Source organism: Pelophylax lessonae (genome assembly GCF_965119305.1).
Source record: "Pelophylax lessonae genome assembly, chromosome: 3".
NCBI classification, from domain to species: domain Eukaryota; kingdom Metazoa; phylum Chordata; class Amphibia; order Anura; family Ranidae; genus Pelophylax; species Pelophylax lessonae.
The window spans coordinates 670,775,776-670,803,425 of record NC_138770.1 but is presented as its reverse complement, the minus strand read 5'-3'; the positions used below and the strand labels follow the sequence as shown (position 1 = coordinate 670,803,425).

Here is a 27,650-nt window from a genome sequence, read left to right as displayed (position 1 = left end):
GTGAGGCACTACTACTAATTGTCACACAGTCAAAAAATATTAATTATAAATAATAAATATTGCGCTTGATTAATTTGGATGAACAGTGCAACTCATGTGAAAATGATTTCAAGAAAATAGTGCTTAAATAAGAATATAAAAATGTAAAATGCTTCAATTATCTTCTAAAAAAAAAAAAAAAAAATGAAGTGCAGATTTTAAACATTCACAAGAATATTAGTGCTAAATAAATATAAAGTGCAAATGAATGTGTTCTCAAAAATAAAGTGCAACAATAGTTTCATGCTATGAAGTATGAAGCTATTGTTGCACTTTATTTTTGAGAACACATACTCATTTGCACTTTATATTTATATAGCACTGATATTCTTGTGAATGATTAAAATTTGCACTTTATTTTTATTTTATTTATTTTTTAAAGTTCAAATTCTAAACATTCACAAGAATATTAGTGCTATATAAATATAAAGTGCAAATTAATATGTGTTCTCAAAAATAAAGTGCAGCAATAGCTTCATGCACAACCCAGTGCACTGGGTTGTGCATGAAGCTATTGTTGCACTTTATTTTTGAGAATGCTTATATTCATTTGCACTTTATATTAATATAGCACTAATATTCTTGTGAATGTTTAAAATGTGCACTTTATTTTTATTTTTTTTTAGAAGATAATTGATGCATTTTATATTCTTATTCAAGCACTATTTTCTTGAAATCATTTGCACATGAGTTGCACTGTTCATCTAAATTAATCAAGCACAATATTTATAATTTATATTTTGACTGCTAATTAGTAGTAGCGCCTCACTGATAACTCTCATTTAATATTTAAGTTTAACACAATTTGAATGCAGCTCTACATAGGGTCATCCAGCACAAAGAAGGTAGAGGCACCCTTTTTCTTTGTTAATACTACAGTCTGTATATTACCAATTCTGCAAGGGGATGCAAACTTTTTGAGCACCACTGTGGTTCCATTGAGTCCACCAGAGAGAGGGGCCTTGGATAATGTGCTGACATGTCCCGCGTACTCAGATCATGAAGGGTAAGTCGTCGTTCCTCTCCCCAGTCCCAATGTAGACATAACCGTATTGTGCGGTAAGTGGAACGTGATAGAAGGTCAGTCCGATCCAAAGGATGCTGCGAAGGATGACCACACTGTTCCCCTGCTCAAACTGCAGACTCCAGCACCCTGTGAAAAGAGACACATTATTATTATTATACAGGATTTATATAGCGCCAACAGTTTGCGCAGCGCTTTACAATATAAGGGAAGACAATACAGTTACAATACAATTCAATACAGGAGGAATTAGAGGGCCCCTGCTCGTTAGATAATGGCACTTGTGAACATCAAAACTTTCTCTGCTATCCTAAAAGTTCCATCGCTCTGCTGCAGATACTGCTGCCCCACAATCCCACCCCAGGTGCCAGTTCCGCCAGCGGTTTGTTCCTTTCACAATCACGAAAAGAAGGAAAGTAGCCTCACTTCAGGATGAAACCCACTATTAGAAAAACGTGTCAGAGGGCGGAGTTCCTAATAGTGGAGCATTACCAGGTAGGTGGGGGATTTTATACACAGGTCCATTAAAACATTTTCAGCTAATTTAACATCATTATATAAAGCCAGGAGCATGTGGGTGCTTCTGTGGGACAGAAAACTTGGTCCAATTAGGTGGTTCTTGTCAGCACACACTCGGGCGGCACTTAGGAGGAGAAGCAGCTCTGTAGAAATGTGAGAAATACACAAGGCGCCTCTAAGTGCAGCATTAACAGTTTATTGTGACACACAAGGGTTAAAAACACTTGGTTGGATTACTGGAGTCATGTCTTGTTGTCTGATGAGACCAAGATAAACTTATTTGGTTCAGATGGTGTTAAGCGTGTGTGACGACAACCAGGTGAGAAGTACAAAGACAAGTGTGTCTTGCCTACAGTCAAGCATGGTTGTGGGAGTGTCATGGTCTGGGGCTGCCGGCACTGGGGAGCTACAGTTCATTGAGGGAATCATGAATGCCAACATATACTGTGACATACTGAAGCAGAGCATGATCCCCTCCCTTCAGAGACTGGGCACAGGGCAATATTCCAACATGACGACCACTGCCTTGCTAGAGAAGCTGAGGGTAAAGGTGGCCAAGCATGTCTCCAGACCTAAACTCTATTGAGTATCTGTGGGGCATCCTCAAACGGAAGGTGGAGGAGTGCAAGGTCTCTAACATCCACCAGCTCTGTGATGTCATCATGGAGGAGTGGAAGAGGACTCCAGTGGCAACCTGTGAAGCTCTGGTGAACTCCATGTCCAAGAGGGTTAAGGCAGTTCTGGAAAATAATGGTGGCCACACAAAATATTAACACTTTGGGCCCAGTTTGGACATTTCCACTTAGGGGTGTACTCACTTTTGTTGCCAGCAGTTTAGACATTAATGGCTGTGTGTTGAGTTATTTTGAGGGGACAGCAAATTTACACTGTTATACAAGCTGTACACTCACTACTTTACATTGTAGCAAAGTGTCATTTCTTCAGTGTTGTCACATGAAAAGATAGAATAAAATATTTACAAAAATGTGAGGGGTGTACTCACTTTTGTGAGATACTGTAGCTGGTTGTTAAGGAGTGGACTTGAAAGCCAGCCACCGTGTTCTTAACCAATGAGTCAACTGCTGTCAGCAGGATTCCCCTCTCACAGCGAAATGTAAAAAAAGACTTGTCGGCAAAAAAATAAAATAATCATGAAGAAAAAAAAAAACAATGTGGGGTACCCCTCCAAATCCATTCCAGGCCCTTCAGGTCTTTGAGAGGGAGGGGGGGCTGAGGGGCCTGGTATGGATTTGGGGGGAGGAGACCCCAGGTAGATTTTTTTTCTTTTTTTTGCCGTCGGTTTTTTTTTTACATTCAGCTGTCAGCTGATGACTCATCGGTTGTTAAGGATGTGGTGGCCGTCTTCCTGGCACACTCCTTAGCAACCAGCTATCCACTTCCCGACCACCTAACGTACTTGTACTGCGGCAGGTCGGCTCTATTGTGCAAAATCACGTACCTGTGCATCATTTCGTGCAATAGCCACTAGGCGACGCACGCAGCAGCGAAGACGCTATCGCGTGCTGATTGGACAGAGGGGGAATCAATCTGATTGTACACATACAGGGTGAGGTTGATTTACTGAAGGCAAATAGATTGCGTACTTTGCTGTTGCTCCAGAGCTAAGTAAGTGAGGTGAAGCTTCACTTTGCAAGGAATACCCAATCACATAAAAGGAAAAAAAAAAAACATTTTTGCTTGCGCATGATAAGATAAAGGAAGGCAGTAGAGCTTTTGCTCATTTACTGATCTCTGGAGCAATGGTCTCCAAACTGCGGCCCTTTGCTTGCTTTTATGTGGCCCTCAGGGTACTATTCCTCCCACTGACACCAACAATGGGGGCATTTTTCCTTCCACTGACACCAATGATGGGGCATTATTCCTCCCACTGACACCAATGATGGGGCACTATTCCCCCTACTGACACCAATGATGGGGCACTAATCCACTGACACCAATGATGGGGCATTATTCCTCCCACTGACACCAATGATGGGACACTATTCCTCCCACTGACACCAATGATGGGGCACTAGTCCTCCCACTGATACCAATGCTGGGGCACTATTCCTTCCACTGACACCAATGATGGTGCACTGTTCCTCCCACTGATACCAATGCTGGGGCACTATTCCTTCCACTGACACCAATGATGGGGCACTATTCCTCCCACTGACACCAATGATGGGGCACTGTTCCCCCTCACAGTCACCAATGATGGGGCACTATTCCTCCTCCTACTGATTTTAATTTTTTTTTTACTCCCACTAACGCTGGGGCATTTTCTACATCCACTGGCCACAGTCCAGCCCCCATAAATTCTCAAAGACAGTAAACCGGCCCTTTGTTTAGAAAATTTGGAGACTCCTGCTCTGGAGCAATTGCACTTGCAAAGTGCACAGTCTATTTACCTTTAGTAAATCCAGCCCTATGTGTAAGTATAAATAACATATACACACATAAACATGTATATCAATTTTAGAACCTCCCAACCACCCTTTGTACATTAAAATCGTTAAAATTTCTTGAGATTTTAAAAATCCATAATAAACCATTAAACATACATGTGTATGATGTGATATAACTACATCACATCAACCAAAAGAGATAAATCCTAATATCAGAAAGCAAACCAGAATATTCATCGGTATGGATTCCTAAATCTTAATGGCGGCTTTTATCCTGGAGTGCGGTACTTTCCTTTTTTACGTGGTGAAAACTTTCTCCCATTTTAGTAAACCATACAATCCATTTCTGGGGGAATACTAAGAAAATGCAAACTAAATATTTCAGCAAATGCACGTCTCAATGCTGGACCTCTACAAAATCCCGGCACCTAGCTGGTTGCCATTAGTTACGCCCCCGCACGGCTGTGATATCTGCATCTCGGGAAGAGCCGGTTATCCAACCACTGAGCGTCGGAGTGGAAAACTTTTCCCAGCAATTTGTTTTCCTTGCAATGAAAACCAGATTGTATTTTCTTTGTGGCACCTGCCAAGGGCCAGCTGTGTGAGGCCGGGGCCCCGGGGCAGAGGAAAGGGTGCGGTGTAGGCATATGACACGTGGGAAAGCTTCAGACAGGCGCGGTTCAATGTGCTCAGCTGATCCGGCCTAACGGGGGCTGATGGAGTGGAACTAATCTCCACTCTTATTTCTGGGCCTGTAATTACTAACAGAGATGTTATTAGACGCTCTTAGAGTGTTACCAGGCTGAGGCCTGAATCCAGACTGCACTAGAAGAGGCAGCAAAATGTCTGAAAGTGACCCAGGAGACTCAGTGCTCCCATTTCTGCTGGAAAATGGACACATAGCAGAGTGTCTGAGGAAAGAAATCTGTCCTGCAAAATGTCTCCTTAGTTTGTGTCTGTGCCCCTCCCACAATGATGAAACTTTCTGCAGTAGTTTGTGTCTCAACCCCTCTTACAATGGTGAGACTTCCCTGCAGTAGTTTGTGTCTCTGCCCCTCCCACAATGGAAAGATTTCCTGCAGTAGTTTGTGTCTCTGCCCCTCCCACAATGGTGAGATTTCCTGCAGTAGTTTGTGTCTCTGCCCCTCCCACAATGGAAAGATTTCCTGCAGTAGTTTGCGTCTCTGCCCCTCCCACAATGGTGAGATTTCCTGCAGTAGTTTGTGTCTCTGCCCCTCCCACAATGGAAAGATTTCCTGCAGTAGTTTGTGTCTCTGCCCCTCCCACAATGGAAAGATTTCCTGCAGTAGTTTGTGTCTCTGCCCCTCCCACAAAGGTAAGATTTCTTTGCAGTAGTTTGTGTCTCTGCCCTTCCCATGATGGTAATAGCTCAGGCGGGTTTACCAATAGCAACTAAGTTGTGTTGGGCGAGAATACAAGTAATACAAGCTAAAGAATACAAATTGGCATCTGACTGATGACTGCAAAATTGCCACTTATATTCTAAACCTCCAAGGATGAGGCCACATATACCAGCTAACCCTGATGTCTGCAGCTGTCCTGTCCTGGGGGGCCTGTGGCCGCTCCTCCTGCCCTGGTGCCAATGGCTGTACCCCCCCTGTGCCTGCGACCACCCTGCCCTGGTGCCAATGGCTGTACCCCCCCCCCCCTGTGCCTGCGACCACCCTGCCCTGGTGCCAGCGGCTGTACCTCCCCTGTGCCTGCGACCACCCTGCCCTGGTGCCAGCGGCTGTACCTCCTCTGTGCCTGCGACCTCCCTGCCCTGGTGCCAGCGGCTGTACCCCCCCTGTGCCTGCGACCACCCTGCTCTGGTGCCAGCGGCTGTACCTCCCCTGTGCCTGCGACCACCCTGCCCTGGTGCCAGCGGCTGTACCTCCCCTGTGCCTGCGACCACCCTGCCCTGGTGCCAGCGGCTGTACCTCCTCTGTGCCTGCGACCTCCCTGCCCTGGTGCCAGCGGCTGTACTGCCCCCTGTGCCTGCGACCACCCTGCCCTGGCGTCTATGGCTGTACCCCCCCTGTGCCTGCGACCACCCTGCCCTGGTGCCACCGGCTGTACCGCCCCCCTGTGCCTGCGACCTCCCTGCCCTGGCGTCTATGGCCGTACTTCCACAGTGTCTGCTGTACAGTAAGAACAGATCCGCTCGCTGTCACTCCCATCATCCTCAGGAATGTATCGCTTGGATTTCCTACCACCTGCCGACTCAGACGCGGATTATCACCCCGTAAAGCACTTCTGGCTTTATATGATCCCAACAGAAACTGCACACCATACAAGGGAATCCACCAAGCGGCAGGCAGCAGAGAGACACGATGGAAATGCCATGTACTGGTGGTCACGTTTAGCGGTATTGCGAGAATTCAGTGCATTACATTAATAGGACATTCATTTCACATCGAGAACATTTTATACCGATGAGAGAATCTGCTGCACGCTCTTCATCTCTCAGTTCTGTATTGTTTTTTTTTTCCTTTTACTTTAACCACTTGCTGACCAGCCGCCACAGTTATACAGCGGCAGGTTCCCGCGAATCTCCATACCTGTACGGCGGTCCGCAGGAGTGCTCCTGGGGGCGCGCACCAACTTGGCAGCGGGGAAGCCGATCCATGGGGCCGGCGGCCCGCGATTGCCGCCATCACCCACAATCAATCCCCGTGAAGAGAGAATGGCTGCTGTTGTAAACACAGCAGACCGTTGTTCTCTCTGCTATCAACACAGAGCTCCTCCTATTTAGGAACACAGGTCTCTGTATTGATTTCACAAGCCCATCCCCGCCCACAGTTAGAAAACACCCCCTTGACTCACACCCTTTGATCGCCCCCTAGGTTAACCCCTTCCTTGCCAGTGTCATTATTACAGTAACAGTGCATATTTTTAGCACTGATTAATGTAGTAATGTCCCCCCAAAAGCATCCAAAATGTCAGTTAGGGGTCCGATCTGTCCGCCGCAATGTCGCAGTCCCGCTAAAAATCGCTGATTGCCGCCATTACTAGTAAAAAGAATTAAAATGACAAATCATTCCCCTAGTTTTGTAGACGCGATAACTTTTGCACAAACCAATCAAATCAAAATACGCTTATTAGGCTTTTTTTTACCAAAAATATGTAGCAGAATACAAATTGGCCTAAAATGATGAAAACATTTGATTTTTAATTTTTACATTTTTTTTTTTTTTATTGGAAATGTTTTATAGCAAAAAGTGAAAAATATATATACATTTTTTTTCAGAATTGTCGCTCTTTTTTTGTTTATAGCGCAAACAATAAAAATCGCAGAGGTGATCAAATACCACCAAAAGAAAGCTGTTTGTGGGAAAAAAAGGACATCGATTTTATGTGGGTACAGCGTCGCAATTGTCCGTTAAAATAACGCAGTGCCGTGAAAAAGTATTTGCCCCCTTCCTGGTTTTTTTGCATATTTGTCACTCTTAAATGATTCAGGTCATCAAACAAATTTTAATTTTACACAAAGATAACGCGAGTAAATACAAGAATCAATTTTAAAATGAGGATTTCATTTATTAAGGGGAAAAAGCTGTCCAAACCTGCCTGGCCCTGTGTGAAAAAGTAATTGCCCCCCTAAACCTAATAACTGGTTGTGCCACCCTTGGCAGCAACAACTGCAATCCAGCGTTTGCAATACCTGGCAATGAGTCTTTTACATCGCTGTGGAGGAGTTTTGGCCCACTCTTCTTTCCAGACATTTCAATTCAGCCACATATGAGGGTTTTCCAGCATGAAAGGCCTGTTTAAGGGCATGCCACAGCATCTCAATCGGATTTAGGTCTGGACTTTGGCTAGGTCACTCCAAAACCTTTATTTCTCTTTCGTTCATTGACGGATACAGCTCCAGAATCTTCTTGACCATTGGGTTATGCTGCCCTCTACAGAAGAAGGACACTAGGCAGGAAAAAGCTTGACTACGCCTATGGACAGTCCCAGGGGGTATACTCCCACTTCCTGCTATAGGCACTCAGTTTTTTTTCTGCCTAGTCAGGAGTAAGGACCTAGTTCCTTGCTGGGATCTCTGGTCCTAGCATTTTTTCCTTTTTAAACTTATTTTTTTCCGCTTTTCTTTTTTTTTTTTTTCTTTTTTCAGGTGAGCTCCAGTTCCTGGTTGAGCTCCATATTACCGGTTGGCTACGTTTAGACTTTTGGGAATTTTTTTCTTCTGTTTTTTTCCCACCCCTCATGTTTGACACTGCTTGGGGGCGTCCCAATGGTCAAGAAGATTCTGGAGCTGTGTCCATCAATGAACGAAAGAGAAAATTGGATTTTAGTCTAACCGTAAAATCCTTTTCTCTGATGTTCATTGACGGACACAGCACCCAGGGGCTGACTGGCAACTTTCGGCCCAGGGGGAAAGTACAAACCAGAGGCCCATGGTGCAGCGACTCAGCCCCCTTCCCAGCCTCCTCCTGACCCCCATTCCAGGCTGAAGCTCTGCTCCAGGTACTCTCTACTCACTGGCCGAATGCAGGTTCCCAACCTGGTCAGCAGGGGACAGTTGGGGGGAGCTGGGACAGCTCGGGTCGGGGGAGGAGAGTCTCCAGTGGGACATGGAACTGGCCTCTGCTCAGACACAGTTTACAAATCCATGCTGGGGGGAGGTCTGCGCTTTGCCCTTGTTTTCATCCCTCACTCAGTAGGTCAGCAGTGGGGACTTTTTACTTCTCGTCACCAGGAATCCTTTAGGCATGTCTGTGGCAGAAGCAGTGCAGCCTTTTTACGGAGCATCAGAGCGGCCCAGGGGGCAATTTCCCCCCTGGCCCAGTCCTCCCCTGACAGCACCCACCCCTCTATTGAGTTGGGTTATTTTTCTTCTGGCACTGCTTTCAACTAAACTGAGTGACTAGAGCAGGAAGTGGGTGTATACCCCCTGGGACTGCCCCATAGGCGTGGTTAAGCTTTTTCCTGCCTAGTGTCCTACTCCTGTAGGGGGCAGCATATCCCAATGGTCAAGGAGATTGTGGCGCTGTGTCCATCAATGAACATCAGAGAAAAGGATTTTATAATAAGACAAAATTCCAATTTTTTTTTTTTGAGCCAATCAGAGGTGGACTTGCTGGTGTGTTTTGGATCATTGTCCTGCTGCATAACCCAAGTGCACTTGAGCTTGAAGTCAGCAACTAATGGCTGGACATTCTCCTTCAGGATTTTGTGGTAGAGTGCAGAATTCATGGTTCCCTCAATGATGGTAAATCGTCCAGCCCAGACTATCACACTACCACCAACATGTCTGACTGTTGGTATGATGTTCTTTTTATGAAATGCTGTGTTAGTTTTACACCAGATTTAACAGGACACACACCTTCCAAAAAGTTCAACTTTTGTCTTATCTGTCCACAGAATATTTGCCCAAAAGTCTTGAGGATAATCAAGATGTTTTTTTTGGAAAATGTATGACGAGCCTTTGTGTTCTTTTTGGTCAGCAGTGGCTTTGGCCTTGGTGCTCTCCCATGGGTGCCATTTTTGCCCAGTCTTTCTTATTGTTGAATCATGAACACTGATCATCCTACCTGAGGCAAGTGAGGTCTGCAGTTCTTTAGATGTTCTTTTATGACCTCCTGGATGAGTCGTCATTGTGCTCTTGGTGTAATTTTGGTCGGCTGGCCACTCCTGGGAAGGTTCGCCACTGTTCCAATTTTTCTCCATTTGTGGGTAATTTGCTCTTATCATGGTTGGCTAGAGTCCCTAAGCCTTAGAAATGGCTTTGTAACCCTTTCCAGACTGATACGTCAATTACCTTATTTCTCATCTGTTCTTACATTTCTTTAGATTGCAGAATAATGTTTTGCTTTTTGAGATCTTTTAGTGTGCTACACTTTGTCAGACAGCTTCTATTTAACCTCCCTGGCGGTATTCCCCAGTGTGGCTCGAAGTGGAATTTCAGTGCCATTAGCGGTAACCCCGAGCCACACTCGGGGTACAGCCAGGGAGTGCCTGCCGAATCGCAGTAACATCGCACAAACAAAATCGTGGGACGCATGACGCCCCAAAGAAGCTCTTGTACCTTTTTTGGGCGCCATGTGTCCGTCGATTTTGTTTGCGTGATGTTACCGCAATTCGGCAGGCGGAAATCGCGGCAACATCGCACAGCGTTTGGGGTGCCATTGCAATTTACGGGCAACGCACAGGCGTCCCACGATTTGCAATGATTTCTGGATTGCGGGCAGAATGGCAGTGATTCTGCCCGTGATCCGCTACGCCCACATGTTATGGTAGCCTAAAGCTGGATACACACTATCCAACTTTTGTGGTTAGATTTCCTTCAGATTTACCTTTTCTATGTAGTACAAGGGCCTGCCAGATTGCATACAAATTGAAAGTGTTTAGGTTTGACCTCATATTATATGGTTTTGGTAAATCTAAAGGAAAAAGTCCTCAGAAAATCATAGTGTGTATGGCCCTTTAGTGATTTCTTGATTCAGCAGGTCTGGCAGTAATCAGGCCGGGGTGTGGCAAGTAAAATTTTAATTCGCTTTCCAAAAAATTTGATTAATCACAGTTCATTCATGATTTTGCAAGGGGAGGGGGGCAATTACTTTTTGGTTTTAGGTTTGGACAGCTTTTTTCCCCTAATAAATGAAATCATCATTTACAAAGTACATTTTGTATTTAGTCGGTTATCTTTGTGTAATATTAACCACTTTACCACTAGAGGATTTTGCTGTCTTACGTCTGGGACACTTTTTGCAATTCGGCACTGTGCGACTTTAACTGACAATTGCGCGGTCGTGCGACACCATACCCAAACAAAATTTATGTCCTTTTTTTCCCACAAACAGAGCTTTCTTTTGGTGGTATTTGATCACCTGTGCGATTTTTACTTTTTGCGCTATAAACAAAAAAAGAGCGTAAATTTTGAAAAAACAACAATATTTTTCACATTTTTTTATATGAAATTCCCCCCAAAAAATGTAAAAATCAAAATTTTTTTTAATTTTTGGCCAATTTGTTTTCTGCTACCTATGTTTGGTAAAAAAATTCACAGTAAGCGTATTTTGATTGGTTTGCGCAAAAGTTATTGCGTTTACTAACAAAGGGAAAGATTTCTGTCATTTTTGGTGTTTTTTTTTTACCGCGTAATTGCGGCGATCTGCGATTTTTTTTTTTGCGGGACTGCGACATTGCGGCGGACAGATCGGACCCTTGACTGACATTTTTGACACTTTTGGGGGTACCAGTGACATTACTGCAGTAATCAGTGCTATATATATGCACTGTTACTGTAAAAATGACACTGGCAGGGAAGGGGTTAATTTTAATGGAGAGGGAGGGGTTAATGTATGCCTGGTGCTTACTGACGTGTGGGAGGAGGGGATTGAGTGACACAGGGACAGATCCAGGGTTCAGCTATGCTGAACCCTGCAATCTGACCCTGCCTGTAACTTAGGAGATCCGCCCGCTTGTGTTTACACAAGCAGGCGGATCTCCACACTAGATCCCCGACGATCGGGGAGGAGCAGCGGCAATCAGCGCTGCTCCTCCCCTGGCCCGACTCCTGCTGTGACTGAATACAGCGGGAGCGAGCCTCCAGCGGCGCGCGCGCGCCGCCGAGAAAGGGGAGTGTCTGACGACGTAGGTCTACGTCGTCAGACGATAACGAGCCACTCTGCCGCAGTAATATTACTGCAGGCAGACGTAAAGTGGTTAAAATTTGTTTGATTATCTGAATCATTTATGTGTGACACATAAAAAAAAAGAAAGTTAGCAAATACTTTTTCACAGCACTGCATTTCAGGGTTTCTCAACCTTTTTTCAGTCAAGGCACCCTTCACAATTATGGACAATCTCGAGGCACCCCATTCTAAAACGTAAAAGCTATTCTAATAGTTTTATAGAATGCAGCAACATCTACATGTAAGACACCCAACCTTAGAAAGGATTTATTCTCATAGAGCAAATACACTTTTGCAAATTAGTACTGACTAATATTCCAATGTTTCTCTTCTCCCTCAGTTTTTCTCCATCTAATGTGAACCCAAGGCTGATGGAGAGGGGCAGGGGAGGGTCAAACAAAAAATGCTTTGAAGGCAACTTGCATCCTTCTTATTAACTGATTATGCCAATGGTTGTTAGGATGCTGGCAGCTAGAAGGTTTTAATGGTGCACAATGAAACCCCGTGGTTTGGTGTAACTAAAAGGCAGGCTTCATCCACACCGGTTTGTATACAGCTTTTGGGCATTTTTTTGGGATTTGCCAAGGCCCTCCTGAAGAATCCTCAAGGCACCCTGGTTGAAAAAGACTGCTGTATTTTACTGCATGTTAGGACATAGAAAGATATGCATTGCGTTGTGATGCCATTAACTGTGAATGACCCCCAACACACATATACAGTTGGTAAGTTGGTTACTATGCACAGCTATGAAAGATTCTGTCTCCTGATATGTTGGTAAATTCCTCTCATTAACCTTCCTAACGGTATTCCCGAGCGTGACTCGGGGTTAGATTCTAGAGCCAAAAGCGGTAACCCCGAGCCACACTCGGGGTAGCGCTAGGAAGATCGCTGGATCCTGGTAGAGGTTTTACTTACCTTTTCTCCGGGATCCAGCAAAGAATGCGGGCGGTATGCGGCGGCGGAGCTTCCTCCCGATCGTCTGCGAGCCCCGGTTTCCGTCTCCGGCGACGTGACGTCCGCCGGGGGGTGGAACCGGCGGCAAATTCAAATGTAAAACACACCAAACACACTGATACCATTCAAAATAAAAAAAAAATCACATTACATTGCCCCCCAGTGCCCTTTCCTGCAATTTTACTGTACTTTTTATGTAAATATATGTGTATATATATATATATATATATATATATATATATATATATATATATATATATATATATATATACACATACATACATACACACACACACACACACACACACACACACACACACACACACGTATATATATATAATACGTAATTCTTGTGAATGAGCAGCCCAAACCAACTGTATACATTATATATATATATATATATATATATATATATATATATATATATATATATATAATGTATACAGTTGGTTTGGGCTGCTCATTCACAAGAATTACATGCAAAATAATGGTACCGCTTTCAGCACCTAAAATCCAAAAGAATCATACCGCCAGGGAGGTTAAAGGACAGGAATCCATTGCAGCTCAATATAAAGCTGGTCACATTCCGTTTCAACGTTGGGCAATGTGCGGCCCCTGGTTTCAGGTCCTGATTGGTGCTGGCTTTAAATAGCGAAACAATGCATGCCTCAGCGTTCCAGCAATGCGTTGCCAACCCCAAACATGCTCTAAACAAAGCATGCTCTCCTACAGGCTGTGCTTGTCTCTTGGTTGCAAAAGGTAGCTCATCACAGTCGTGAGCTACTGCACAAAAAAATTTACATACTCAAAAGGCAAGGAAGTGAGAGAGGCTCACCATAAAAGCCAACTTCTAATGTATTAAAGCCAAACGATACCCAGACAATTCACCTGGTGCCAAGACAGGCTGACGCATTTCACTTCTCACAGGAGCTTTGTCAAATAACTTAACTCCTGTGAGGCGTGAAACGCGTCAGGCTGTCTTGGCACCATGTGAATTGTCTGTGCATAATTTGGCTTTAAGTCATGAGCCACACTGCACATATAACTTAGATATAGCAAGGAAGCAAGAGATGCTTACTATTAAAGTCAACTTCTAATGTATTAAAGCCAAATGACAAACAGACAAATAACCTGTTGACAAGACAGCACTAACGCGTTTCTCTCCTCACAGGAGCTTAGTCATACGACTAAGCTCCTGTGAGTAGTGAAACAGTCAGGGAAATTTTATGCACAGTCCTGCACGAAGATGTGCACTTGCTAATAGGAATTCTCGAGTGACAATTAGAAGTTTTCTAACTCTCATGCATGCGCATAAGAATACTCGAGGGACAACTAGATGTGCCTTAACTCGCTAACATATCTGCGCATTTGGCGCCCTCTTGTCTATTTAAACTGGCTCCATAGACCAGACGATTGCTAAATGGTTGTCCGCTTCTATCACCTGTGACCTGATTCTGTGCTAGTTCATGTGTATACCCAGCCTGTTTGACTCTGCTCATTCCTGATACTTTATTGCTGACCTGGCTTATGACCTGACCGTTCTGGTGCTTACCATTCTTGTGCCTTCTTTGCTCGCTTGATACCGACCCTGGCTTAGCTCTGACTCTTCTCTGGATCCGATTCTGTAGCTCTCATGCTTGGATGTTACCGACTTCTGCCTGCCTGACCACCCGAGATCCTGCATCCTCCTGCTCACCAGCTTGGTTGCTGCCTGCTGTCCTGCAACTGTTGCTGTATACCTGCACCTGCAAGTCCACCAGTCTGCCTGCTGTTCTGCACCTGTTGCTGTATACCTGCACCTGCCAGTCCACCTGCTGTTGTGCACCTGTTGCTGTATACCTGCACCTGCCAGCCCACCTGTGTGCCTGCTGTTCTGCACCTGTTGCTGTATACCTGCACCTGCCAGTCCACCTGCTGTTCTGCACCTGTTGCTGTATACCTGCACCTGCCAGTCCACCAGTCTGCCTGCTGTTCTGCATCTGTTGCTGTATACCTGCACCTGCCAGTCCACCAGTGTGCCTGCTGTTCTGCACCTGTTGCTGTATACCTGCACCTGCCAGTCCACCAGTGTGCCTGCTGTTCTGCACCTGTTGCTGTATACCTGCACCTGCCAGTCCACCAGTTTGCCTGCTGTTCTGCACCTGTTGCTGTATGCCTGCACCTGCCAGTCCACCAGTGTGCCTGCTGTTCTGCACCTGTTGCTGTATACCTGCACCTGCCAGTCCACCAGTGTGCCTGCTGTTCTGCACCCGTTGCTGTATACCTGCACGTCCACCAGTCTGCCTGCTGTTCTGCACCTGTTGCTGTATACCTGCACTTGCCAGTCCACCAGTCTGCCTGCTGTTCTGCACCTGTTACTGTATACCTGCACCTGCCAGTCCACCAGTGTGCCTGCTGTTCTGCACCTGTTGCTGTATACCTGCACCTGCCAGTCCACCAGTGTGCCTTGTGTTCTGCACCTGTTGCTCTATACCTGCACCTGCACGTCCACCAGTCTGCCTGCTGTTCTGCATCTGTTGCTGTATACCTGCACCTGCCAGTCCACCAGTTTGCCTGCTGTTCTGCACCTTTTGACCTGTATCTGCATCTACCAGTTCACGACTGCTTGGCACCTGCTGCGAGTGCCTTCCGTCCAGGATCTCCACCTCAGCACCTGTGCCACTCCGTGCCATGTTATATCCTGTCACTACCTTCAGGAGAAACAGGACAGGAGGTGTAAGGGAAAGCCCTACCGTCAGCTTGGCCTCAACCAGATACGTTACAGAAACCCATTGGAGCTGTCTTGGCACCAGGTGAACTGTCTGTGTATCGTATAAATTCGAAGTTGGCTTTTATAATGAGCCGCTCTCCCTTTCTTGCTTTTGAGTATGTACATTTATTTGTGCGGCTCAGGAGGCTCTGAGGAAGAGGCGAACAATCGAAAACTCGTAAGCTCAGCTTCAGATGATGCTATACCTTGTGGTTCTGATTCGGATGGCACTGTTATGCTTTTACCAAGACTCTGTTTGCGAGTATTTTATACCTTTTATCCAATAAAACCTTTAAAGAGAATAATGCACTAGGCCGGTGCGCCCTTGTGTTTGTTCTTTGATTTTAGTGGTCTCAGACTACCCTGGTCTTGTAAAGGGGCTGCAAGGCCAAAGTATCCAAGCAAAGCCAAGTTGAAAGTCTTCGGTAGCCGCATGAGTGTGGCTGGATGTGGTTAGAAGATAACCTCTCAGAGTGCAGGAGATAGGTGTTTTAAACCAATTTTTTGTTTTGGTCTAAAAGACAAGTACAGCCTGCAGTGGAGCATGCTTTGTTTATAGCAGGTTTAGGGTTAGCAACACTTTGCCGGAACGCTGAGGCATGCATTCGTTCGCTATATGTGCAGTGGCTCAAGACTTAAATCCAAATTATGCACAGACAGTTCACCTGGTGCCAAGTCAGCCTAATGCATTTCATAGCCTCACAGGAGCTAAGTCATGTGACTAAGCTCCTGTGAGAAGGGAAACACGTCAGTCTGTCTTGGCACCAGGTGAACTGTCCGTGCATTGTTTGGATTTAGTAAATTGGAAGTTGGCTTTTAGAGTGACTGTCTCTCCCTTCTTTGCTTTGGAGTATCTAGAAGTTGCTAACCCTAAGCTCAGTCACCCTGCTGCAGTGCCCCCCAGTAAATTCCATGACTCCAGTTTATCCTGCATCACCCTGGCACATCAGAGTACTCTGAGCATCCTTTGTCATCTCCAGAGTGATCTGAACACCTAGGAGACCTGAGCTTTCCATGCAGCCTCCAGTAACCACATTTCTCCTGGATTGTCCGTACAAAGCGCCAAACTCAACCCAAACCTGTATGCACACAAGCAGCCAGACATGACGGAGCTGGGTAGCTGGTTTTGTGGCTCAACATGTGAATCAGCAGAATGGAGAATTACATTGGAATGTGATGCATGGAAACCCTACAACTACCAGAGCTGAAGTTCTGGAACACTCAGAGACAGCAGACACACACTGCAGGCCGTGATTGTATATTCCACCCCCCTCAATATCAACAGAGCTTCAAATTATTCTAAAAGGTAAAAACATAAAAAACCAAAAAAAACAAACGTGTTTTACTTACCTGGTCTGTGCCCGATCCTCCTCCTCTCGGGTCCCCCACTGGAGCTCCTGGCTCCTCCTCTTCAGTGCCCCCGTAAGAAGCTGCTTCCTATAGAGGCACTCGAGGGTACTCACTCCTGAGCCCCACTGTCTGTATGCGTAGACACAGACAGCAGGACTCAGCCCCGCCCCCTTGTCAGATTTGATTGACAGCAGCAGGAGCAAATGGCTCCTGCTGCTATCAATCTGCCCCGTGGAGAGGTAGAAAGAGGAGAGTGCTCGTGTGCACATCACTGGATTGCATTTGGGCTTAGGTAAGTATGGGGTGTGTGGGCGGGAAAGTTTAATTTAAGCAGCCCCCAGCTACATGGTGAACATAGTCCTCTAACTGAGCCAGTGGGCCTCTGCCCTCTAGGGACCATCCTAGATAAACATCTCTGGGGAGTTCTGGACATCCACATTTAGGGCTCACCTTCATCCCATGAGCTTCATCTTCTGGGACTACAGCCCAGCTGGGGATCCAAGGATGATATCAAGCGTTTTTACACCCATATGGTATCTGGGTCCATACTGTCTGGTGAGCATATCCCTGTATCTATGGTGGTGGTGCTAATTGTACATCTGATCTGGTCACCTGTATTTGTTCACTCAATTGGATTACCTTCACTCACCTTGAAAGTTTTTACTTTTCAACACTTGGGACTTACCATCATTGTGTATTTTATTATTTTGTTTATTTGATGGTACATTGTTATATTTGCATAACAATCTTTTTTTGAGCGCTTCACTGGTTACCTAACTTCCGGAGTATGGGGAGGGACTTTGGGGCGGGAGCTACACACAGGCATAGAATGCATGAAGGTAAAAAAACTTGGGCCTTTAGAACCACTTTTCAGTTTTGAGTGGATAGTCACCAGATGGGACCTCTGCATCAGGGGGGGGGGGGGGGGGGGGGGGGCGCTACTGCCATCCAGCCAGCGTTACTGACACATTGCTCTGTGAACTGTATTTAATCCTTTTTGGGGAGTCTATTCCCTGAAGCACAGGAAATTTGGGGACTTTACTGAATTCAGAACCCCACTTCCCCCACCTGAGGGTGCAATTATATCGATGTACAGTATATCACTCACCTCTGGGGATATCATGTTCCAAGGAGTCCAGGAAGTCTATTGAAGGATCCAGATCAGCCATTTCCAACAGTGACCGTTTCTTGGGGTTTACAGTTGGGGTAAAGTGGAAGAATGAACTCAGCTTCTTGGCTTCACTTACTGTAAGACCTAAAAAAATATAACTGAAAGTTTTGTATATATACACTACATGGCCAAAAATCTGTGGACACCAGACCATCACACCTATACGAGCTTGTTGGACAACCCATTCAAAAACCATGACCATTAATATGGAGTTGCCCCGTTTGTGAATATACCAGGATCCACTCTCCTAGGAAGAGATTCACAAGGTTTTGGAGGGTGTCTGTGGGTATTTGTGAGGTCAGGCACTGATGTTGGATGAGAAGACCTGGCTCACAATCCAATTTATCCCAAAGGTGTTTAGTAGGGTTGAGGTCAGGGCTCTGTGCAGGCTTTTCGAGTTCCTCCACACCAAACTGGTCATGTCTTTATGGAGCTGTCTTCATACACAGGGACAGCCATGGTGGTACAGAAAAGGGTCTTCACCAAACTGTTACAGCAAGGTTGGAAGAATACAATTGTCTACAATGTTTTTTTATGATGTAGTATCAGGGCTCTTTGTCAGTGGGAACGTAGTTCCAGCACCTAAAGCTCTGAATATATGTAATGGCAAGGGGTGCTGGGGTGTGGTGGAGGGTTCATGGCTCTTGGGGGATCCATTGTTCCTGAAGGAGATCTATTTTTGCATGGCATTCTATTGTGGCTGGGGAGGTCTATTATTGTTGCTGGTGGGGGATCTATTATTGCTGAGGGGAGGGTGTTTATGTGGCTGGTGGATCAATTATTGCTGGAAGAGATCGACTGTTGAGGGAGTCTATTAATGCTGGGGGATATATTGTTGCTGGGGGGTCATCTATTTTTGCGTGACAGTCCATTGTTGCTGAGGAGGTCTATTGTTGTTGTGGATGGATCTAATTGTTGCTGGTTGGGTTTATGTTGCTGGGGGGTCAATTATTGCTGGAAGGGATCTACTATTGAGAGAGCCGTCTATTGTTGCTGGATGCTTTAAAGCCTTTTGATGCTGGGCTGGCTGCTGGAAAATCTGTTGTCGCTCCCAGGGTCTATTATTGTTGTGGTCTATTATTGCTGGAAGAGAGCTACTGTTGAGGGCGGGGTCTATTGATTCTGGATGCTGGGGGTTCTATTGTTGCTGGGGGGCTTCTATTTTTGCGTGGCAGTCTATTGTTGCTGAGGAGGTCTATTGTTGTTGTGGATGGATCTATTGTTGCTGGTTGGGCCTATGTTGCTGGGGGTCAATTGTTGCTGTAAGGGATCTTCTGTTGATGGAGCCGTCTTTTGTTGTTGGCTGCTGGAGAGTCTATTTATGCTGGGCTGGCTGCTTAAAAAATCTGTTGTTGCTGCCTGAGTCTAATGCTGTTGGGGTCTATTGTTGCTGGGGGAAACTATGGGTTGCTGGGAAGGGTCTATTGCTGCTGGCTGCAGGGGGAACTACTTTACTGCTTTTCTTATTGTTATTAACAAATTCCATACAAATGACTTTGCACCACAAAATTATACTTGGTTCTGTCTTCTTTAAAAGGGGCGGTACTGGGAGAAGAGTAGGGGGTAGAACCAAGGGACAGTGCTCGGAGGTGGGTAGGGGGGGTAGAACCAAGGGACAGTGCTTGGAGGTGGGTAGGGGGGCTAGAACCAAGGGACAGTGTTCGGAGGTGGGTAGGGGGGTAGAACCAAGGACGGTGCTCCGAGGTGGGTAGGGGGGGTAGAACCAAGGGACGGTGCTCCGAGGTGGGTAGGGGGGGGTAGAACCAAGGGACAGTGCTCGGAGGTGGGTAGGGGGGCTAGAACCAAGGGACAGTGTTCGGAGGTGGGTAGGGGGGTAGAACCAAGGGACAGTGCTCCGAGGTGGGTAGGGGGGGGTAGAACCAAGGGCGGTGCTCGGGGGTGGGTAGGGGGGTAGAACCAAGGGACGGTGCTCCGAGGTGGGTAGGGGGGTAGAACCAAGGGACGGTGCCCCGAGGGGGGTAGAACCAAGGGCGGTGCTCGGAGGTGGGTAGAACCAATGGACGGTGCTTGGAGGTGGGTAGGGGACAGAGACCAGAAGTGACTCAGAAGGGGGGGGGGGGGCTCCTGTACCTATTCTCTGAGAAAAAAAGCCCTGTGAAGTATTAACAGGACCCTTCACTGGAAACACTTGAACTCATTCTGAGGGGTTCATATACTTTTGGCCATGTAATGTAAGTGTGAGGGTCAGATGTCCACTCAGTAAATAGGAGGATTATCCGCATACTTTGGGGTATAAAGATCTATGCACTTTAAGGCACTGGCTGGCAGGAGTGTGGATCACCTTGGTTTTCCACCTACACCTGGTGAGGGGCTCATGGGTTTATGATGTAAAAGGAGAAAACAGACTTTTTGCTTTCAAGGTATGTGAAAAGGTCATGTTCTGGGTCCTGGAGCCCAGAGACCTGTAGAGCTCTGGGTTGGATAAAGTCTCCACTCCTAAGTCCACATCATACCTGTTTGGCCCCTTTCACATTGGCTGGATCTGGTTTTCTCAGCAGGGGGATCCGCTGACCTGAGTGGAGCGGCCGGATGACAGAACATGGACAAAGCCTACTCTGCTCTATGGGCAGCCAAATGTAAATGGACTGCCTGTCCGTTTACACCCGACTACCCTCCAATCTGATCCAGCCAGATGGAGGGGAACGAATCCCCTTCCGTTTTATTTGCCAGATCGTATTGGACCCGGATGTAGCTAGGTGTAAACGGACACAAGTCCATTTACATCCAGTGCTCCATTAAGGAGAATGAAGGGTCTGATCGGTCCAACTGAAAAACGAACAGCTGGACCCGATAGGACCTCTCATGTGAAAGGGGCCTTGGTAAAACCTTGTTATAGGTCTCAGTTGTGCCAAGCCTTCATATATGTGAGGTGACTGATGCTTTTTCTCTCTGCTGTGGGATCCTGCTGCTGGGTGAAGTGGCTGAGTGCTCACAGAACACTAGAAGGGACAAGAGCTGCCTGTTTGTTTTGGGGAACCCATTAGCAGCACACTGTTAGTCAGGAACTGACCTGAGTTTAGTTAGTGGCTTGGATGGTGGAGGATTTGTTGGGCCTCCTCTTCTCTCTCATAGTTACATAGTAGTTGAGGTTGAATAAAGACAATAGTCCATCCAGTTCAACCTGTGTAGGTGTGTATGGCCGTAATCATCTCACATAGCCCTGAATTTTCTGATCCTTGAGATGTACGTCTAAGAGTCTTTTGAAAGCCACCATACTTCCCGCAGAAACCACCTCTTGTGGTAGAGAATTCCACAATCTTGTAGCCCTAACAGTAAAGAACCCTCCTCGTTGCCTGAAGTTAAAATGCTTCTCCTCTAATCGCACTGTATTTACCTCGGAAACATGGATTCTTTTTGACCACTCCAAGTGGATCCTTGATGAAGGCTCCTCGTGGTACCACAGTTGCCTCTCTGTCAATCATGGCGATGGTGGCCACCAGACGTGTTTCCTCTTTGATGTGACTCTGATTGAGGGAAACACAACAGAAGGTTTGTCACATCTGCCTGGAGTTTCCCATGCAAGTTAAATGAATGAAGAAATGAAAAACCTCAATGTATCAGAAAACATATAGCTCAGAATGTTGAATTGTAGGTCATCCTGCTCACAGTTTTACTCATATTGGGTATGAATGCGCCCTTATGTAGCATCTGAGCTCACAGAGATGACACCAACTTACCGTCACTTCCTCCTCATAGGCCGCGTTTCCTTCGCCCACCTTCTTGCGCACCGTGTGCTCATATTCATGAGATGGGTCCCCTATGAATCGACCTTTAATCACCTTCCCTTCAGCAATGATGGCCTCAGTGGGTGGTGGCAGGAGACACCAGTCCATACAGTTCAGGCTGCCAGGAAAAGAAGAAAAACGAGGACAGAAGGTGAACACGGGGAGTGGAGATGGACCTTGGAGGAAGTCGACGAGGCAACTCCACCAGCAACATTGTCTACAGAGGATATTATTACTAAGATCAGAAAACTGATGTTGGTGAGCTCAACTACCACCTAGATTAGGAGACCCCCAAATATCCAACAATAAAACCACCGACCCAGATCAAGGGTCTGTAAATCTATTTTCCAGCAGAGTCATTGAGTTCCCCAAAACAAGAGCTCTGCTGGGACTTCTATTTGCACTGGACAGTGTATAGTAATACCTATAGGAGGTAATATACTGTATGATACATGTAGGGGTTATATGGTCTATAGGGGCTTCTGTAGAACTCCTCCCCCAAATAATGTAAATTACAGTCTATACAGAACCTATAGGGATCACGCCTGTAGAAAGTCCTCTCTCCCCAAGTTCTATAAAGTATGATACAAGGTCCTCCACCCTCTGTAAACAGTGTGATGTATATATAGGTGGTATACAGTCCTCATAGTGAGACTACGGCAACCTGAGTTTGGTTTGGAGCTGCGGGCGCAGCCCTGAAGTCTTGGGAGGAGAGACTGTCCAAGATGAGACAAAAGTTTGGACTATGGAGCCTCAGAGAACTCACCATCGAAGGGAAAACACTGGTACTCCGCATCGAGATCCTCCCTGTGTTGCAGTACCTCGCCCAGGCCTGGCCCCCCCGGGTCAACACCTGCAAGGCCATCACCAGGGCGGTGTTCCACTTCATCTGGGGCTCCAAGATGGACAGAGTGAAGCGAGCAGTCATGTTCAAGGAACCCCTCAAGGGCGGTAAGGGCGTGCCCGACATCGCAACGTTACTGGGGGTGTTCTTTGCCTGCAACTGCATCCGCAGAACTTTGATTGACAAAACTTCGGACTCTGGAGGCAACTCCATGTCCCGTTTTTTCCTCCTGCCTCTCTGGAGGTCCCTTGGATGGGACAAATGGGACAGTTCCATCCCCTACAACTGGGACACTCCTTGGTACTACTTGGACACTTTCAAGTTCATCAAGGAGCTGGGGCTGCATGGAGTTAAGCCCGACTTGTGGAAGCCAAAAACTATCTACAAGTTGATCAGAGCATCGGACATTGCTGAGACTGTTCCAGGCCTCCCTTCAGCCACTTGCAAAGTGGTCTGGAGGAATGTTTCTTCAAAGGGACTCACCAACAGGCATAAAGATCTGGCGTGGATGGCTGTCCAGAGGGGTTTGCCACTCAGGACATTTATGCATGCCAGAAACTTGTGCAGATACAGGCACTGCCCCTTTTGTATCATCCATGAGGAAACGTAATTTCACGTTTTCTGGGAGTGCTCATTTGCACAGAGCCTGTTGAGGGCCTTGGAACCTGAACTGAGAGACTTTGTTCCCCAGACTGCCATCACACATTTTTCTGTGCTGAATGGACTTTTTCATGGTACTTTTACACAGGAGGACATTGACAACGCCTGGCGGGTGTTGTGTTGCTTTAAGGACGCTTTATGGTGCGCCAGAAAGCGCCTTATTCACCAGAGGGAGAGGATGTCCATCGAGGACTGTTGCAGACTGGTTCACAGTCTGCTCAGAGACTATAACCTGATGGATCTCATGGAGGAAGAGGAGGTCTGAAGATTTCCCCTTCCCCCACTCTCCCTTGTGTGTCTTTGTCCATTCAATAAAGCTTCGGGCCTGTGATTTCATTCCCCCTCCCCCTACCCCCTCTCTCCCACCCCCCCCCCATCACACCTGTTGCTTTTTTGAAATGTTTATTATTTGATATTGTTTAAGGAATGCAACGTATAGATAACGTATTTTTCAGTTTCATGCTTTAGGGGTATTGCGGCGTCATGCATGATGTGATGGCACGGGGTATCCTTACTCCGCACAACACATCAGGCATCATACCGCAGAATGAATGTATTTGATTGAATGTATTTATTTGTATGACCGGAAATGTATTGTAATGTAGTGTATTTATGCGCTGCGTCGCAGTACAGGGGAGAATGTACCCCGACAAAGTATTGTTTTTTGTATATCTTTTATGCAAATAAAGATTACATTTTCAACCAAAAAAAACCTGGCCTGTAGGAGGTCCTCCTCCCAGTAATGGAAAGTATGGTATGTGTATATATATATATATATATATATATATATATATATATATATAGGGGTGTAATATGATTTACAGAGGTCTCTTCTCTAGTAACGTACAGTATGGTGTGTGTGTGCATATATATATATATATATATATATATATATATATATATATATATAGGGTGTAATATGATTTATACAACTCTCTTCTCTAGTAATGTACAGTATGGTGTGTGTGTATATATATATATATATATATATATATACACACACACACACACGTCTCTCATCTGTAGAAGACCCCTTCAGCAATGTACAGAATAAATATATATATATATATTAGTATATGGTGTATAGAGGCCCCTCACTTATAGAAGCCCCCCCCCCCCCATAATGTACATCATCATGTGTATAGGGGTTGTATATAGTCCAAAGGGGATTTATAGGGGCCCCCACCTGTCGAAGGTCCCCCTGGTAAGGTACAGTAAGGTATGTAAAGGGGGTAGTATATGCTCTGTAGGAGACTCAACAGTACAAGGTCTCCCTCCCACTAGTAATGTATAATGTGGTGTGCATATATAGGGTAGTGTATGGTTTACAGGAATCTATAGGAATCCCTCAGCTGTAGAAGGTCCCCTTCCTCCTAGTATTGTATGTGTAGGGGGTCGTATATGATGTATAGAAGACCCCCACCTTGTAGAAGATCCACTCTCCCTTTATGGCGTATACAGTATATGGTCTATGGGGGCCCCTCATCTGTAGTAGGTTTCCCTCTTTCCAGTAATGTACAGTATGATGGGATCTATAGCCCTCCCAGCATGTCATATATAGTAATCTATAGGCCCCCCTTCCCTAAGTATGTTATATAGAGTTATCTATGTGCCCTCTACCCCAATATGTTATATATAGGGATCTATATGCCCCCTCCCCCAATATTATATATAGGGATCTATATGCCCCCTCTCTCAATATGATATATAGGGATCGATATGCCCCCTCCCCCAGTATGTTATATATAGGGATCTATATGCCCCCTCTCCCAATATGTTATACATAGGGATCTATATGCCCCCTCTCCTAATATGATACATAGGGATCGATATGCCCCCTCCTCAAATATGGTATATATAGGGATCTATATGTCCCCCTCCCCCAGTATGTTATATAAAAGGATCTATATGCCCTATCCCCAATATAATAAATATAGGGATCTATATGCCCCTCCCTTATTATGGTATATATAGGAATATATGTTATATATAGGGATCTATAGGCCCCTCCCCCAGTATGTTGTATACAAGGTGCAGTATATGGTGTATAGGGATCTATAAGGGCCCCTCACTTGTAAAAGTCCCCTCTCCCCCCAATGTATAGGTCCCTCTCCCACTATGGTATATATATATAGGGGTGAAGGTAAAGTACAGGCCCACCAGTATGCAGTGTTGCCAACCGTCCGTATATTTACGGACAGTCCGTAAAATCAGGGCACTTTTCTCCTGCCCGTAAATGCCCGTAGCAGGAGAAAAGTGCCCGTGAAAAACGGCAACGATCGGCTCGGTTCGGAACTGCGCATGTGCAGTTCCGGAAATGCCCGAGATGACCCGATCATTTCCTGTTTTCGGGCAGGCGGGCGGAGCCCTGGCCAGGGGGGGTGGGTCTGGCTGCTGTCAGGACTCAGAAGATGTGAGTGCGGCACGCCTACTTGTGACAAGGCGCCGCTGAGTGCTGCTGATTGGATGTCATGGCGCATTTCCCGCCACACCACCGCCAGGCGCCAGAATTTGAAAATGTGGAGCAAAGCTGAGCTTAAAGTTGAGCAGGCGGCCGCGGCGGCGGAATATGGAGCCGTGGTGGAGTCTGGAGAGGAGACTGTGTGACTGTGCTGCAGGACGGAGTCGGACACGGCCAGCATCCATCCACAGTCACAGAGGGAGTCACAGACACCAGCTCAGGAAGGCACAGGTCGGTCAGATAAAGGCATAAAGACAGTCTTTGCTGTTCAGAGCTTCCTGTTAAGTTAATGCAGCAGATAGATTTATTTTGTGTAGATGGACCTGGGTTAATCTATATTTCAGTCATTTTACTAAAAAGAATGTTTGCTCTGCCTCTGGCAAAGACAAAATGTCAGAGCTGAAGAAGACAATTTATTGTATTAGAAAGGAGCTTTTAAGCTACAATGTAAAACCATTTTTCAGCAATCATTAGGCTTTTAAATTGGGAGAGTGGTTTAAGAGTGTCCAGAGAAGAACTTTAATTTAAAAGCCTAATGCTTGCTGAAAAATTGTTTTACATTGTAGCTTAAGCCTCCGTTTCCACTACTGCGGCTACGAAGTCGTGCTACTTCTAGCGCGACTTCGTAGTGTAAGTTGTTTGCTGCTTTCAGTGCCACTTGTCCCTCATTATAGAGGGAAGTCGCACTGAAGTCGGCCCAAAAGTAGTGCACAAACTACTTTTGAAGTCGTCGCGGCAGTGAAAACGGGTCGATTTTGAAATCAATGGCTTTTGACTTGCTGTGCGACTTGACATGTGTCAAGTCGCACAGCAAGTTGCAATAGTGGAAACGAAGCCTAAAAGCTCCTGTGAGGAGAGAGCTCATCTCAGCAGAGCAGACTGGCTGAGGAGATTCACCTTTTGGGCCCCCCACCAGTCTCTTCTATTGCTGACTAAACCAAGACAATTTCATTAAACTTTTGTTTAACTTAAACACATTGCTAATAGCAGTATCTACATGTTTATAGTTTAATTATTCATATTTGCACAGTTTAGCACTGAAAACGGCTATTTTATGTACATTTTTGCAATGTCAGTAAAAAATTGGTGCCGTCCGTAAATTTTTGGCATTCTGCCAGTAAATTTTACTCCGGGAGGTTGGTAACACTGCCAGTATGTCATATATAGGGATCTCTAGGTCCCTCCACCCAGTATGTCATATACAGGGGGCAATATATGGTGTATAGGGAGCTATAGGGACCCTTCATCTTTACAAGACCCCCTCCCCCAAATGTATATAATGTAAAGGTCCCCTCCCCCAGTATAATATATATATATATATATATATAGGTATTCATGAGCACCCTCCCCCAGTACGGTATATATATATATATATATATATAGACATCTATATGCACCCTCTCCCAGTAAAATATATAGAGGGATCTATAAGCACTCTCCCCCAGTATATATATATTATATAGGTGGTGCATAAGGAGGTTTAGGGGCCCCTCACCTGTAGAAGGTCTTCCTCCCCCGGAGCTCCTCGCCCTCCTCCTCGGTCCCCCGGCAGATATAATAGTCCCCCCGGACCCCGAGGATCTTCCCCCAGAACAGGACCCCGGACAACTTCATGTTCCTGCGGAGGAGAAGCAGTGATGTCCGCAGGGCGGCGCTCTGTTCCGGGCTCAGTCCCACACCGGAGCCCGACACCATCTCCATCCCCAGCAGCAACCCGTCCGCCTCCATCTCTCCCGAATCCCGTCTCCGCTCTGTCTCTATAGCGACGCGTCCGGTCTCCAGGAAGTGGCGTCACCGCACCGCGTCCCGTCTCCAGGAAGTGGCGTCACTGGCCTAGCAACACCAAGGAGGCGTGCCCTGTGCGTTAGGACCGCCTATGCCAATGACACTCCCGCTATTGCCCCTCCCATGTTCCAAGCCGACCCCGCCTTCTATACCTTTCAGCAGCGTGTCGATGTGAGTAATTGGGTGGGTGGAGAGGAGAAGGGGCGGGACTCTGCCTGCTTGTCATTGGTTTGTGTGAGGTGTGTTTGTAGCAGAGAAGACTCCTGAACGCCGAATTAGATTTTATTTTTTTTTTTT

At 46.1% G+C, this 27,650-nt stretch overlaps 1 protein-coding gene across 1 annotated transcript; it reads right to left on the bottom strand.

The window, feature by feature from the left end:
- Positions 1-981: 981 nt before the first annotated feature.
- Positions 982-27,354, bottom strand: RSPH9 (radial spoke head component 9). Its single transcript, XM_082251731.1, has 5 exons — positions 27,064-27,354; positions 21,556-21,721; positions 21,213-21,342; positions 17,795-17,941; positions 982-1,192 (listed from the first exon to the last, which is right to left on the bottom strand). The coding sequence occupies exons 1-5, from the start codon at positions 27,294-27,296 to the stop codon at positions 1,032-1,034; spliced, it is 837 nt and encodes a 278-aa protein (XP_082107857.1). The 5' UTR covers positions 27,297-27,354; the 3' UTR covers positions 982-1,031.
- Between the last annotated feature and the right edge of the window lie 296 nt (positions 27,355-27,650).

What these genes read in the sequence shown, in the direction of transcription:
- RSPH9 (XM_082251731.1), bottom strand. Translation starts at nt 27,296, where the DNA reads ATGGAGGCGGACGGGTTGCTGCTGGGGATGGAGATGGTGTCGGGCTCC. An exon ending in GGGAGGAAGACCTTCTACAG is followed by an intron (nt 21,722 to 27,063) that starts GTGAGGGGCCCC and finishes TTTTCCTGGCAG; the next exon opens with CCTGAACTGTATGGACTGGT. An exon ending in GGAACATGATATCCCCAGAG is followed by an intron (nt 1,193 to 17,794) that starts GTGAGTGATATA and finishes CTCTTTTCACAG; the next exon opens with GGTGCTGGAGTCTGCAGTTT.